General features: G+C 29.0%; 1 protein-coding gene across 1 annotated transcript; it reads right to left on the reverse strand.

Annotated features, from left to right (window-relative positions):
• Positions 1 to 7,752: 7,752 nt before the first annotated feature.
• On the reverse strand, positions 7,753 to 15,015 carry LOC129984631 (S-phase kinase-associated protein 1-like). Its single transcript, XM_056094554.1, has 2 exons — positions 14,819 to 15,015; positions 7,753 to 8,493 (listed from the first exon to the last, which is right to left on the reverse strand). The coding sequence occupies exon 2, from the start codon at positions 8,488 to 8,490 to the stop codon at positions 8,002 to 8,004; it is 489 nt and encodes a 162-aa protein (XP_055950529.1). The 5' UTR covers positions 8,491 to 8,493; positions 14,819 to 15,015; the 3' UTR covers positions 7,753 to 8,001.
• Between the last annotated feature and the right edge of the window lie 246 nt (positions 15,016 to 15,261).

The raw sequence follows: 15,261 nt of genomic DNA on the forward strand, positions 1-15,261 counted from the left end.
GCAGTCAAGCTTTATTTTAGGAAGTATGAAAATTGGTCGATTTCATAATAAATATAGAATACGTACAGATAAGGAATTTTAAAAAAATTTAAAAAATGAAAAATTCATCGTCGGCTTCCAGACTCGATCTTAAGACAACAGAAAATAAGCGTCAATCAAGATGTCACTCTAACCACCAGGCCACGTATCCCTGAGTCATGGGAGCAGACAAAGATTCTTAATGCCATTAACGAACTTTCAAATGTGATGGAAATCTGTTTGGAAATGCCCAATGCTAAGCATACGGATGATCACTGCGTATATGCAAGACATCGACAGTCAAAATTTCTATTAAATTTATAGATACATTAAAGTCAAGTTTTATTTTATTAAGTATGAAAGTTGGTCGATTTCTTAATAAATATAGAATAAGTACAGATAAAAATTTAAAAAAAAATTTAATGAAAAAAAATGCAAAATTAATCGTCGGCTTCTAGATTCGATCTTAAGACCACCCAAAATGAGAGTTAATCGAGTTGTCACTCTACCCACCAGGCCACGCAACCCTGAGACCTGGTAGCAGTCTAAGATTCTTAATGCAGCCATTCTGAACCTGTGGGGCACGCACCCCTAGGGCGGCACGAGCACACTAGAGGGGAGGGGGCGAGAATACCCAAGGGAAAACATTATGAAAAAAAATTGATTAACTGACTGAAAGGAAAGCACCCTTACACATAGAAAACAAAACACATTTCGACATATTTAATAACTTATTAAAGTAAAACAACTTACTTAATCAAAACATACTAAATTAAAGCAAATTTAATAATTTTATTGACTTCCTGGGGCCTGTCTTGCAGAACAAAGTTTTTCGAAGGAAATCTTAATATTAGAAATAGCCACTCTCAGTTCTGCCGAGATCTATATTTTGTCTTTAAAGAAGCCACAGCAGAAAATCCAGTTTCACAAAGATAGGATGTTGAAAATGGTAATAGAATGCGAAATGCCCTTGTGTTTAGTGCAGAAAAATCATCCTCTAATCCTGCCCAAAATTCAAATAGTGATTTATTACTAAATAATCTTTCAATTTCACCACTTGTCGTGAAGTCTATGAATTTTTCTTCCTCATCAATTGAAAGTCCTTCAGGAGTCTTATGAAATGGAGCCCTAACTCACTCGTAACTTGCTATCAGTTTGTCGTCAGCAAGAAAATACTTTTTAAAATTCTTTGCCAGCATGGCTAAATGATTTTCAGTGGTTACACAAAAAGCTTTTACATGTTCTTCTTTGGCCTTGTAAGTTTTAGTACAATCATCCACATTTGCAAACATTGTTAGATTTCATTGCTTTAAATTTCTATTCTACAATTCCAATTTTCTACAAAAATCACTAACTTTATCACTCGTATCCAACATATGTGTATGTACTGAACCCATGTCTTTACAAAGTGCGGAAAAAGTTCTGAAATATTTTTGAAATGTTCGTCGCAAATTGTCAAAAAGTTCAAACTCTTGGAGAATACGTGACAATCGACGAAAAATTAGAACCGTTCAGAGGAAGGTGTTCATTTCGACAATACATGCCAAATAAACCAGCCAAGTATGGAATAAAAATTTTTGCTTTGGTAGATGCGAGAACATTTTATACGTGGAACCTAGAGATTTATGCAGGAACTCAACCAGCAGGACCATATAACGTTGAAAATGGTCCAGACAAAATTGTAAAGAGATTACTAGAACCTATTTTCAATTCAGGACGCAACCTAACTGTTGACAATTGGTGCACAAGTTATGATTTAGCAAAAGACCTCTTGATGAAAAAAATTACACTTGTGGGAACAGTCCGAAAAAATAAAAGAGAGCTTCCAAAGGAATTCATTTCTGGAAAAAAACGAGAACCATATTCAACATTATTTGGATTCCAAAAAAATTTGACACTGGTTTCTTACGTACCGAAAAAAAAAACAAATGTGTTGTTCTTTTATCCTCAATGCATAATGGTGATGCCATAAATTTATGCATAAGATTCTCCCATTAAAAATTTCCAAACTGTGAAGTTGCCTTTCATATTGAGATTTAATACTTCAGCTTAACATTTCATAGCATACTTAAAAGATTAGAATTGGTCCCATACATAGTTTCCCATATTCCACAGCATATATTTTATCATTAAAAAAGTTATTAAAAGTAATTTTCAGAGTAATTAAAAAAATGAATGAAATTCAGTTATGTTTTATGCTAAGATATTGAACTCGGTATTAAGGTTGGAAATCCTAAAGGGCGAACTGTGAAACATAAACAGAGAATTAATAATAAGAACTTATGAAAAGATATTTTAGTTCAAATTGTTATTAAATATAATATTTGGAAGCTTCAAGCAGTTTATTTTTCAGCTGCATGACAATTATCATAAATGCAATGTTAGAAAAAGTGAGTTATTCTCACTATGGTAAAGAATAGCAATTTGATTTGATATTGAACTACAGAGTTTGGACATTTTGGCAAAGATAAGATGGTACAATTTCTGTTACAATAATACTGTTTTGATCTTAACTATTTAATAATATTTTAAATAGTATTTAAAAACAAATTTCATTAAATAAAACTGCTTTCAAAAAATTTTATAAAATTGCTAAAAAAATATTTCTTTTAGATTCTTTTCTCAGCATATACCAATTTTAGAGTCCACTCTTCCGTTTTTCTCGATCAGTTTTGAAACTCTAAAAAAGCTCCTTTTATTTTCTCTTTTACAAACAGCAAAACACTCATCTAACCAAAGAGCAGACAAAAACTTGCACCTGGGTGGCAGTGCTTTGAGTATTGCTGAACATTTAAACTACTGTACAGTGTTTTTCTTATGACTATTTCTGATTGAGAATTGTTTCAATAATGGGCAAATATTAATACCATCAAGTGATTAGATAAAGCTTATTATTGTGTGTTGGTCTTTTAAGTTAGTTCTCACTGAGAACAAAACACTAATTTAACATATACTTGAAGCTTCAGGACAAAGCTTCAACTATAAATGTGGTGTGCTTCATGACAGCATGATATAGCAACTGAATAGAACCTTTCAATTAAATTTTTTTTTGAAAAATAAAAGTTTAAGCTTGTTTTATTAAAATATAAAAATAGATTAGTTAATTGGTTACATATATTTTCTAATTATGGAACATATAGTTATAGGAAAACGATATAACACATTTTATAAAAAACGAATATGCAGCATACTGCACATACTATCCCTCCTCTGTTGGAAAATTGAAGCTATTGCATACACATTATTAACAATTTATTTCAAACTCCTATATAAATGCCAAAATTTTTTAAATACTTGTAAAATATAAATATGATTAGTGGTTTGTTTTATACATTTCAATCTCGATTATCCGAGTCTCTGTCTGTTGCATGGGTAACTGACACCAAGGACACAATAAGATTTTTCGACCCCTACCACAAGATGTTACATTTTATAAAGTAGCATGAACATATCATGCATACACTTGGTGCCCAATGTATTCATAATATTACCCTTGTAATGTGACTGGTCTCTCTAACTGAATCAGCATCAGAAAATCAATGTTTTTCATTTATTAATGTAAAACACGCACATTTTTTGAGAAAAGAAGATCAAACTTTATGAAGCAGAAGCTATGAAATTATGTAATTAGAAGGTAATCTTTAATAATTCTCTGAAGTTATATAGAAATAAAAAACTATTCTTACAAATTTTAAAGTAATACAAGAAAATTTCATATACTATCATAAAAAAAATTATACAGTAAAATATGTAAGAAAGTTTTAGGAAAATTATTCTCTGAGAAACAACTTGAAAGAATCATTGCGAAACATCAAAAAAATCTAACCTTTGTGAATCTTCTTATCAGAGATGAATATAACTGCTTTTCCTTTCTTCCAATCATTTAACCTATAAATGGCCAGCATCAATATTTATAAGGGGTTGCATTTCTCTTTCAAGGCTAAACCGAACATATTTCATTCTCTTTTTTTTGCTTTGTGTAAGAAGTTAACGTGAATTCCTTGTTTCCCGTTTAATCAGATTTTGATGTCAAATATTGTCTGAAATTTTATTTCTTTGACTGATCTTCTGAGATAGTAGAAGGAATTTCTTAAGTAACCGTTTATTATATATCTACAAAAAAAAAAAAATTCCCTAATTTTTCTAAAATATAGCCTTCCATTCTAAAAAAAATTTCAAAATTGTATTTCTTAGTTGTATTAAAAATACCAAAATGAAGTTAATGATATCTAGGTTTTAAAACAATTTGGGAATTAAAAAGTTCATGGAAAATGTTTCTCTCCACCTCATTATTTTTGTTTACTGTTTTCTCCTATTTCTAAGATATAGAGAAGGACACTATTCTGTTATAACACATCACTCAATGCAATACTTTCTAATTCAACTTCCAATTTTAAAAAATGCACACAAGTAGTTTAATAAAAGATTAAAATATTAATAAATGATAGTCTGTATGACCTTTGTATAATTTCATATTTTTATAAACCTAGCCAAATGGAAAGTTGCAAATTAAAATTTATTCACTATTAACAGACTTTTTGATTATCCAATGCGATTTTATCTTGAATCAGCTTAGATAATTGAAGTTCTATCTGATATTTATATTCTTAAAGATAAAAATAGCTGCTTTCATTAAAGTAAATTGCTAAAAAATTTATTAAAAGTAATAAAATGCCAGATCCATATATAATGCATATCTCAGAATGTCAACTCAAAGAAAATTTTTGGCTCATTTAAATTATGACACTATTCTTTTTACCAAATTACTTAAACCTGCTACTAATTCTGGAATCAAAATGTCATATTAACTGTAGTCTTAAGTTTACTTTATAGTGATGCACCAATAACCAACAGAATTTATGTGCAGTAATCCTGGGTATAAGAATTGAATAACTTAAATGATGAAGGAAGTTCCATGCTAGTTTATCTGTGGTTTTATTGCTATATGATTTGAGGGTCTGAAGATCCTAACAAAAAGTAAATTCTCAATTCTTCTAAGCCATGAACTGATAAGTCACAATCATGCTCATAATCTGATGAATATTATTTTGTAAGTATGCCAAACTTAGTTAAAACCATTTTTAAGACATTCTTCAAACAAATCCGTTAAATATACTTTTCGTATGAGCATTAAAATTGGAAATTCCTTAATTTTGAAAACTTAGTATTGTAACCCTTATAATTTAAAAAAAAAAAAAAAAAAAAGTCTTGTATTATTGTGGAATTCAAAATCGGATTCTACATGCAAAACTGTAATAACCTTCAAATCATCATTTTTACCTTTGTTTTCATCCAATTCCAAAATGCAGAATTATTTAAACTTTTCATAAAAAAAAATTATAATTTATGAAAGAAATATGCAAAATGATGAATCCTATTTAAAGCTTAAAAATACAGTTTTTACAGTTAGTCCAATTAAATGCTTAACTTTCAGTTCCATTATGTGAATTTGAAGATTTGGCTTGATGTTTGAGTCATAGATTCAGTATCTGAACTATTTTGTATGCAATGCTAGTATTGACATCTGTCAATGTCCTCTACTTAATGTTATATGAAACATTCAAATCTAGAATGTCCTTACGTGAACCAGGGGTGTTTGTGCTCCGGGGAAACCCCGGAATTCCGGGGATTTTGAATTTCGATACCCGGAAATTCCGGGGATCGTCGTTCAAAAGGAAGTAGGAATAATAATGAATTATTTATTTTGATCTGGGTAATTTTGTTTGCCTTGAAAGCAGAAAACGCAAGGTCAGTGTGTGTGGTGAAAACTTTTCCTTTCTTTCTCCAAAGGCAGTGAAAAGGGGGAAAAAACTTTTTTGTTCTTTCCTTATTGCGAGTTATGACTCATTCCCCCGGTTCTCGGACATTCTCTTCTGGATTCTTTTCGGCAAGTAGGCGCGGCAGAAAAAAAAAGGGAGAGACTTCGTTCGACCAGATGTGCGATCACGTGACCTGGGTTCAAAGGTCTTAATTTTGCAAAAAAAGTAATTCATTGAACTTTTATAATTAGGTCATTCAATACTTCATAATCGTAATTTTTCATTTCTCCCCCCCCCCTTCTCGAAACTCCAAAATGTCGGTAGTAAGTCCGTAAAAGTTTCAGGGGATTTTTTGGGGTCCCACAAACACCCCTGGTGAACATGGTAAAAATTTAGAAATTCATTGGCAATGGTTTAAAAAACAGATAAAGTAACTACTTATTTCAAACTAAATGCTTAAACTGAACAGATTTCATGCTTTCAGCATTTGCATCTCGCCAATTCTAGAGTGACACAAAGAAAGCATTTAATATCACTAAATAAAATCAACATTGATTACTTATAAGCAGATATTAAACTAGCAAACTATAAAATGTTTTCAAGTCTTTCAAATCAATCAAACAGTTTGTTAGGATTAAGAATTTCAATTACTGAACAGTACAAAAACATTTATTTAAATATTCTGTTAAAGTTAAGCAAAATTTGAATAAAACTTTAAAATAAATTCTAATGAAATATCAATGAAAAACTTAACTGTGTTAAAGCTATAATTAGTTACCTAGTTTACAAAACAGTTTCTATTTATATCCAACATTTGCATTAGAAAAAGTTTTAGGCAACAAGCCAGGCCTTATTTTGAATAATAGAATCCTTAAATAAATTCAAGTACAAGAAAGTTGTTTCCCATTTTTCAACATTGGGGGGAGAAAAAAAAAAGTTACTATCTTATTCTAAAAGCATTAGTAGCATTTTCTAACCAATCAGATTCATACCATAGTATATTGTATCTAATACATGTTTATTAAATCAATTATTAAAATTATTTTTTTTATAAATATTTATATAAAGTAAGTACAGTACACTCCCGATTATCCGCGGAATTGGGTGGCGCGGCCGCCGCGGATAACAAAAATCGCGGATAATCCGAAAAAAGCTAAAAACGGGTGTAGCAAAAGAGAAAACAGTCATTCCAACTTTGAAAAATCGTTTTATGTACAATAAAAGGTAAAATAAACAGCAGTAAATGTTTAACTAACGCTTAATATTTTAGTATATCACTCAAAACTAACCTAAAATGCATTTTGTTAAGGAAAACAGAAAAGTGCTTTGTATTTACGAGAGGCGTCAAGGATACACAGAAAAATTAATACATATGTACTGTTTTAATACTGTAATGTATTATGCAATTACAAAAGCATAACTGTAAAACTGCACCTTTGAAAAAATTAGTCAAAAAAAAAACTTTGTGCGGCAGACGCGGATAATCGGGAGTCTACTGTATAGCTATAAATTTAATATATGGGAGAAATTTGATTCAATACAAATTGCCTTCTAATTTTTCACACGTTCAATTTCTTAAATCATTGCTTATCCTTACAACTGGAATATCAGTCATTAAAATGTGTAACAAATTAGAGCATTAAGAATTTTGAATCAGAGAGTTAGGTTACAACAATTAGAGAGTTGGTTTGGAATTCAAATATAAAATGCAAAGCTGTATAAATATCGGATTCATTTTATTTTTATCAGCTCCAACAATTTTAATAAGTTGAATTCTTTTCTAAACCTACAATTATATTTTAGGTACATAAAAAATTATTAATTTTGTGTAAATAATAATTTTAAACTCTAGCCAGGTAGCATTAAGCAATGACATTTTGTAAGTTAATAATATTGTATCTATTTTCTGTCACTAGAAAAACTAATAAGTAAATTAAAAAGACCTTCACTAACAGTTTGTATAAAAACAGGTAACTATATTTCCATACTTTTTATAAATTCTATTTAGTTTACAATTACAAGATAACATTCATCAATACAACCATACAAATTTCATTCATTACCAATCCAATATAGACATCTGCTGTTATCAAGTTAACAATCCAGATGTTAGTTGCTCATTAAGATAAAAGTCAAAGCAGATATATTGCTCATTGTCATTATCACACTGAAGAATTGTAGATCATCCTGGGGTAATAATTTATCAGTTCAAAATGTGTCTACACTATTTTTCTTCACACCACTCATTCTCTTTACGTACTTGTTCCTCCTCAGCAGGGGTAAAGTCATTCTTGATGTTGAATGTTTTGCGGATCTCTTCAGGTGTTTTGCCTTTGATCATGTTTGCGACTGTCTTGCAAGTCACATCCAGGAGACCTTTTATATCCAAATAATTAGCAGCCAAAATCAGCTCAAACAAAGTCCCCTGGTCAACTTTCAAGAAATCAGCATCCCATGAACTTATATCATCGGTTCTTTTCTCTTTGGAATCGTCATCCTCAGGTGGTGGGGGGTCATCAATATGATAAGTGGCCCACTGAATCACCTTCTTAAGGATGGAGGAGTTAACATTAGGAAGTGGTACAACTTCTTGCTCATCATCATCCATGCCAAGGTCCTCCAGCATAGTTTTGATAGTGACAGACGCTTTTGCTATCTCCACATCCACCTCGAAAATCTCTCCATCAGAGCTCTGTAGCTTTATATTAGGCATGCTCTAAAATTCAAATTAAAAATTAGCTACATTAAAATTAAGTTTAAAAAAAGAGACTGTTTTGGATAAAGCATGCATTAAATTTGATGATCTTTATTAAAGAATTATTAAAAACCTAATTATATATATATATATATATATATATATATATATAAAGAATATTGGAAAATAAATTCTTTCTAAACATGCAAAAATAATTATTAATTCATTATACTTTGAAGTTAATAGCTAATTAACACTAAGATATAAATAAGAAATGAAACTAAGGGAATAGTCTTCTTGAAACTTTCTTGCATGTTCTCCAATAAAAATCACAAAAGCTGAACTTCATAAATAATGAATCATGAATAATACTAAGAAGCAAATCAAGATTTTAATTCTTAGTTAAGTAGAATAATTCAAGGACTTTCTTAAATTTTAAGGGACATGGAAATACATATTTTAGATATAAAAATGTAAATGATAATCTTAAATGAAATATTTTACAATAATACTCAAATGCACCATTATTATTTTGCTAACTATATCTAGATGCTTAAATGAAAAGCACTAACATCACCCAATATACTCATTTTTCAAATAATAAACCTCAACTTGCAAATCAAAATTGGCATCGAGATCATAATGCAAGCCCATTATTTTCAGCCACTATTAAATACTAATTTCATACAAATTAATACCGGTATTTACTTCAGAAACTTATTCACACAATCAATGGAAAGCCAAGGCACAAAATGGTTTTCTCTTCTCTCTTAAAAAATTGTAGATGTATATTTCACTTATTTTTCAAAACAATTCCAAGAACCTATTGATAAATCCAGTAGTTTTCTGGGACCTCGAGACAATCAAAATAAAATTTAGGACTGTGGGAACTCTTAACATGTTTGAATAATTGAAATTAAAAAATATTTTTATAAAAAGTACTTGAAATATTATAAGAATTTTAAATTATTATTTAAAAGAAAATTAAACGAATAAAACATTTGTTTTAACAAAATTTAACAGACGCGGTTTTAACAAAAAACTAAAAGAACGATATAATTCACTAAGAAAATATTGTGTTCAAATAAAATTTATATTTTTAATTTTTTTTTATACTTCAATTGGCTGGTTTCCCCTCCCTTCTACTTACAAAAATGCTTTTTTAATGAGAGAAGGGGTATTTTCCCTCTATTATTTTTTCTTACTTAAGAAGTTCCTTCATTAACATTTCTTGTAACATTCTCTTGATTTTAAATTTTTACACAAGTAACAATCAATATCATAGTTTTTTGTTTTTTTTTAATATTCAAAATTTTGTTCTTTTCTTACTTTATATTTTATAATCTGAATTGAAGAATGTTTTATTATTCCTTTATCTATATGGTTCGGCATTATGTTGAATACACCATCAACCCAGTAAAGAGGAAAACAACTTATAGCTTCCATCATCTTGCTGAAATTAATACATTTTTCCCATAGTGAATAATTTCGACAAACAAATATCTATAGGAATATGACTATAGAAATCTTTCCCATTGACCTGTATAGAACAATAGTTTCTTTAATGTAATCTCTTTCTCTCTAGTAACTGGATTACTCAATGAGATGCACTTTAGTTAAGGACATGCCAGACAATTTTCTTTTGCGAACAATCAGCACAGTTTCTGTAGGATTTTTTTCCTAACTTCATAATGAATTTCTCCATTTATAAAATTACTAAAATCATTTAATATAATTGAGTTCCTGCACCTATAACATTTTAAATTAAGTCCCATTATTCATTACTTCAATTCTTCCATGCTCTTTTGAATTTTCACTCGCTAACAATTCCTGTTTCATGCAACAAGATAAAGAATTAACAAATTACTGTTTATGTTCTTTAAGCAGTTACTGAATAAGTGACTATTTAGATTGAAACTTGAACATATTTCTTTCATAGAAATAAAACTGCTATAAAAAAATTAAGAGATTCATGAGAATTTTTCGCTTACAGTAAAACAACTTCTAGATTTTCTCTTTTTTTTTCTAAATCTTTTCTTTCTATCTTCAGACATATTTGATAATTTCGTCAGTATTTCCTTCATATGTGCCCTATCCCGAATCGACATTTTTAACATACTGTAAAAATACATAGTTTTGTCATTGTTAATGAGGAACGCATAATACAAAAGAACCCAGAGTTTCAGTTAGATGCAATATGCTCATTGCACCATCACAGTTAATGAAGACAAATGCCATTTAACAGAAAAATTAGATCGAATCCGAATTATCGTTATTTTGCCACATGGTTATGACAAGTCGGTGCACTGTAGTTAAACGAGACTTGACGTACTTAAACAAGACTGTACTTAAACGAGAATACATAAAATGAGCTGTATTTAAGCGCATGGTATCTCGAGGATATTTTCTTTTAAAACTTAAAAAAATAACAAGTTTGTGATTCCAATATGAATAACTTTATAAAATTTCCTACATTCATTTTCTAGAGGTCAAACGACCACTTTGAAGGAGAGGGGGGCAGAAGAATCGAAACCTTTGATGAAGAATTGAAATACCACAAAATTGTAAATTTTAGAAAAATCTAATAATTTAGAATAAATTTAAATCAATTTTGATATTAACATTCAACTATATAATTATTTTCTTGCTTAGTACTTACAAATTGTTAAGAGAAAAACATTATGGACACCTATTTCCCCTCATCTTGCAATTAATAAATTAAAACTTATAGATCATTAGTAAGTTTTCAAGTCATAATGCAAGCTCTTACCATTAGCCACAGCATTGCTATTACTAATTTCGCATATATTAATAGGTTCTCATTTTAAATATTCACATTTTAATTGAAACAAAGTTCAAATAATGTTAATCCCACAAGAATCTTGAACCTTACTTTTAATTAATTGTTATACAGAATGAAGGAGAAAAATTCAAGAAACAGATAAAAATCATAAACCTTTATTTACATTTAAATAAAGCTGAAGCAAATTGGTGATTCGAGGTGAGCAGTGGACTGTACTTTTACTTAAACTTCTTTATTTACACTATATACACTCCTTTTGTGGCGAGTAGTTCATATAATACATGGCTGATTGCGGTATTGCATTGCAGTTGGCTTTGTTAAGCCTTATAAACTGAAGTTGTTTACAGCTTCCGCGGGGGCTGGGGAGCCGATGCGGGTCAACGTTCTAAAGAACCCATGAAAGACTTGACCGGAAGGGCGGGTAAAAGGGTTGCTGTAATTTTAAGATTGCCAAGTTTGGTGTTAAGCAATATTCGCATGAACAGAAATCATATTAATAAAAGATTGTTATTAGAACTTCAATTATTAAAAAACTATTTATAACTTTGATACTGTTATGCACAGAAAATATATTCTGCTTTTCAACTAGTTTCTAGATTTCTATAAGATAAAACCATCTGTTTAATTCTTCACTTTTTTTTAACCTTTAAATTACATAGTTATTCAGTAATGCAATTTCTTTTCTTATTCCTTTCATCATATCAAAAATGTAATCTCTTGTCCATACCTTCAATATAGCACATAATCTAGCTAATAACATAGCTAATTTTTAGCACATAATCTATGTTCCTCTATATTTAGAAAATTCTTGATTCAGGCACATTTTTTCAATTCATCCAAAACTAAATATTTCCCAAAGAAACATACATTACAACTTGTGCATTAACTGCATGTTAATAATTAATCACCAAAGATGTCATGTTATTCGCTAATGGCATGCAATTCATACAGAAGTAGGTTTCTTCTTTAACAGTTTTCAACTTTTTTACTTAAGATAAATCCCCACTGAAATATTATCTAAATATAAAATAGTATCAAAATCTAAATTACCTCTTATAATTAATAAAACTTTTGACCAGCTAAATATATTGATAAAAACTTAAATCTTACCTACTTATTCCATTAATTCTACTAAATTGCAAGCCATATCATTAAAAAAAAAAAAAGATTGTTAAATTCTATTTAAAATTATCTACATCTTTCTTGTGCCGACTTTTAACTTGTTAATAAAAAGAATAGGATTGTTGGGCCATTCTCGGATTTAGAGTAGATTTATTATCTACTCCTTAATAGAACAAATACATATTCATAGTACTTATAACTATAGTTGAAGGAGTATACATAAAGTCCTCACAATTATGTTTGTCAGATCTCAAATATATCTTTCTGAAACTGTTTCCCAATTAGCTAATGTTACTTATAATCAATCTATCCATTTTGATAAATGAAACCTTTCTCAACTCCAGCCTTTCCCATAGAATTATGAAAGTCTTGTAAAATATATTTGTTTATGTAATGGTCTATGAAAGTTGAAGCCCACAGAAAAATGTTTGGGTATTCTTGCCTTCTAAAAACATTTTGTAAAATGCTCGAAACCTACTTGTAAGAATTATAGCAACTATCTACACACACCAAAGATAAATTAATTGCACATCTAAACATCATTAAGACTCAATAAATGTGGAATATTATATCCAGTTTCTTAGTCTGTTGAAGATTCCTTTAAATGTAACAGTAAACTTACTTGTTTTCCTTGTCCTCTTCCTCAAAAGTACAGTGACAAAGAAAAAAAAAAAAAAAAAAAGAATTCAGTATTTTTATGCCAAGACATATTTTCTGTTAATAGAATTTTCTTAGACTGATTTTCCCTTCTCTGTCAAAATATATACATGTACATTAAACCCATTTTTGAAATATCCTACGAAAAATTAAGGACTTTTCCCAGAACCATAAATTAAGATAAAATTCAAGGAATTTACAATAACTATGAAAACCTGTGCATTCTGAAGTTCATGAACAAACATGCAAAAACTAAGAAGATGTTACAAAACCTATAATACACAAAACTTAAAGCAATTTAATCATTAAAAAAATATTTTAAATAGAAATGACTAGGCAAAATACATAAAAGTTACTAAAGTTCATTAAATAGCAAACAGAATAACTTTTAAATAATTTATTAACGTTTTTCATGGCTCACCATAAAATATATTCCAACTCCTAAGTCACCCACATTCATATGATATAAATATTATAAAGCATTTTCTATGAAGAAATTTTTTTTTTTTTTTTAGGAATTCACAAGATTATTTAAATATATGTATAGTTCTTAATATTGGCTTTCTTAGAGAATAAGCAATTTATAAAATAGTTTTGATATAATGGTACGTGTTAAATTTGTAATAAATTCTTAATTAAAATTCAAAACTTACACAAGATGCAATCAAGAGCTATATATTTATTCTTAAAATAAGTAGCTTTTCAAATACAATTTCACTAAGAAAACTTATTGCTTAGGTGGAATGTTTGTCAATAGAAATTGAAAATTAAATTTTCTGTGTTATCAATTTAGAAGTACAACTAGAATTAAGAAATATTTAAATTTTAATTAGTATGTGCTACTTATTAAAAACAGAATAAATACATTCGACTGATTACAATTCTGAAATGTTTGCAATGTATGTTTAACCGTACGAAATGTGACGAAAATATTCCGTTAGTCAGAAACAAACAAACTAAAAATCTTTAAAACTAAAAAAATTAATAAATAAATAATAATTAAAAAAACCCCGAAATGTCTGCAACGTATATTTGTGCATATATAGAATTAAATTATTCCTTCTGAAAATATTCAAATGCTGATTTTATGATTGCTAATTTAAAGATCAGGCAGGATTTTCTAATACAATACGACGTTTTCGAACCAGTTTTTTAAAGCTGCATAACTTCAAATATCTTTGTATTTATTCATTGCTAGTAATAAGTCTACGTTCCTATTCAGATTAAAAAGAGAGAAAGAAAAATAATTAAAATATTTTTGAAATTGTTTTTAATGACGTAAACAATTTAAAGGTTCGTCAGAGAATTTTTTTTTTTTTTTTTTTTTTTTTGTTTAAAGCACGATACAATAAAATAAAACGTGGAAATATAATACGCATAAATAAATAAAAAATAAAGAATACGATTTTGGGGAATTGCACTTTTTTTTTCAAGCAGTAGAGGTGCTTTATTTTATTTAATAGATTAGGATCCGTAATATTCAATTTCTTTGCGAACTGTGATAGCCATTGTATATGGCCATTGTAATCCGAGCTATATCGAAATATTAACACACCTTTTGTTAACCTATTATCCGTTTTGTTTCCACTTAATAGAAATTTTAAATGGGGACAAGTAGATATACAAAAAGCGCCATATATCCAGTAGTGACATTATACACGCTCAGTTATATTAATCGCCATAGAAACAGCAGTTTCAATATCGAGAAAAATAGCGAAAAAACGCTTTTGCGTGTTATATAGACATTAAAAAATTATTACATACTTGCACAATACAGAAAAATCTTCAAGTGTCAAAAGAACAGCACGTTTTATGACGTCCAAAATTTCATCTAACTTTAAATACTTCCGTCAGAAATCTCCGTTAACATCTGATTCAGAAACAGAACTAGAAAAGAAAAAAGGATTTGATTTAATACTTTATTACACGAATCATACGAACCATCTGCTACTCTATCACACAGTAATAAACCTGTCCTTTAGAGGGCGCTTTAATGGAATCTTTCTTCCTTCGAGAAGTAAGCTCATATTTCTTGAAAGCAAATAAAATTCGAATGAAAGATAAGTTTTTCCATATCACTATACATTTCCTATATTTATGATCTTTCGCCAACATTATACAACAGTGTTTGTTTTTCTAATGAAATAATTTTTTTTATTAATATTTAAAATCCATTGAAATCAAAATACACCAGGACTCAACATTCA

The sequence above is a fragment of the Argiope bruennichi genome, chromosome 9 (assembly GCF_947563725.1).
Source record: "Argiope bruennichi chromosome 9, qqArgBrue1.1, whole genome shotgun sequence".
Taxonomy (NCBI): Eukaryota; Metazoa; Arthropoda; class Arachnida; order Araneae; family Araneidae; genus Argiope; species Argiope bruennichi.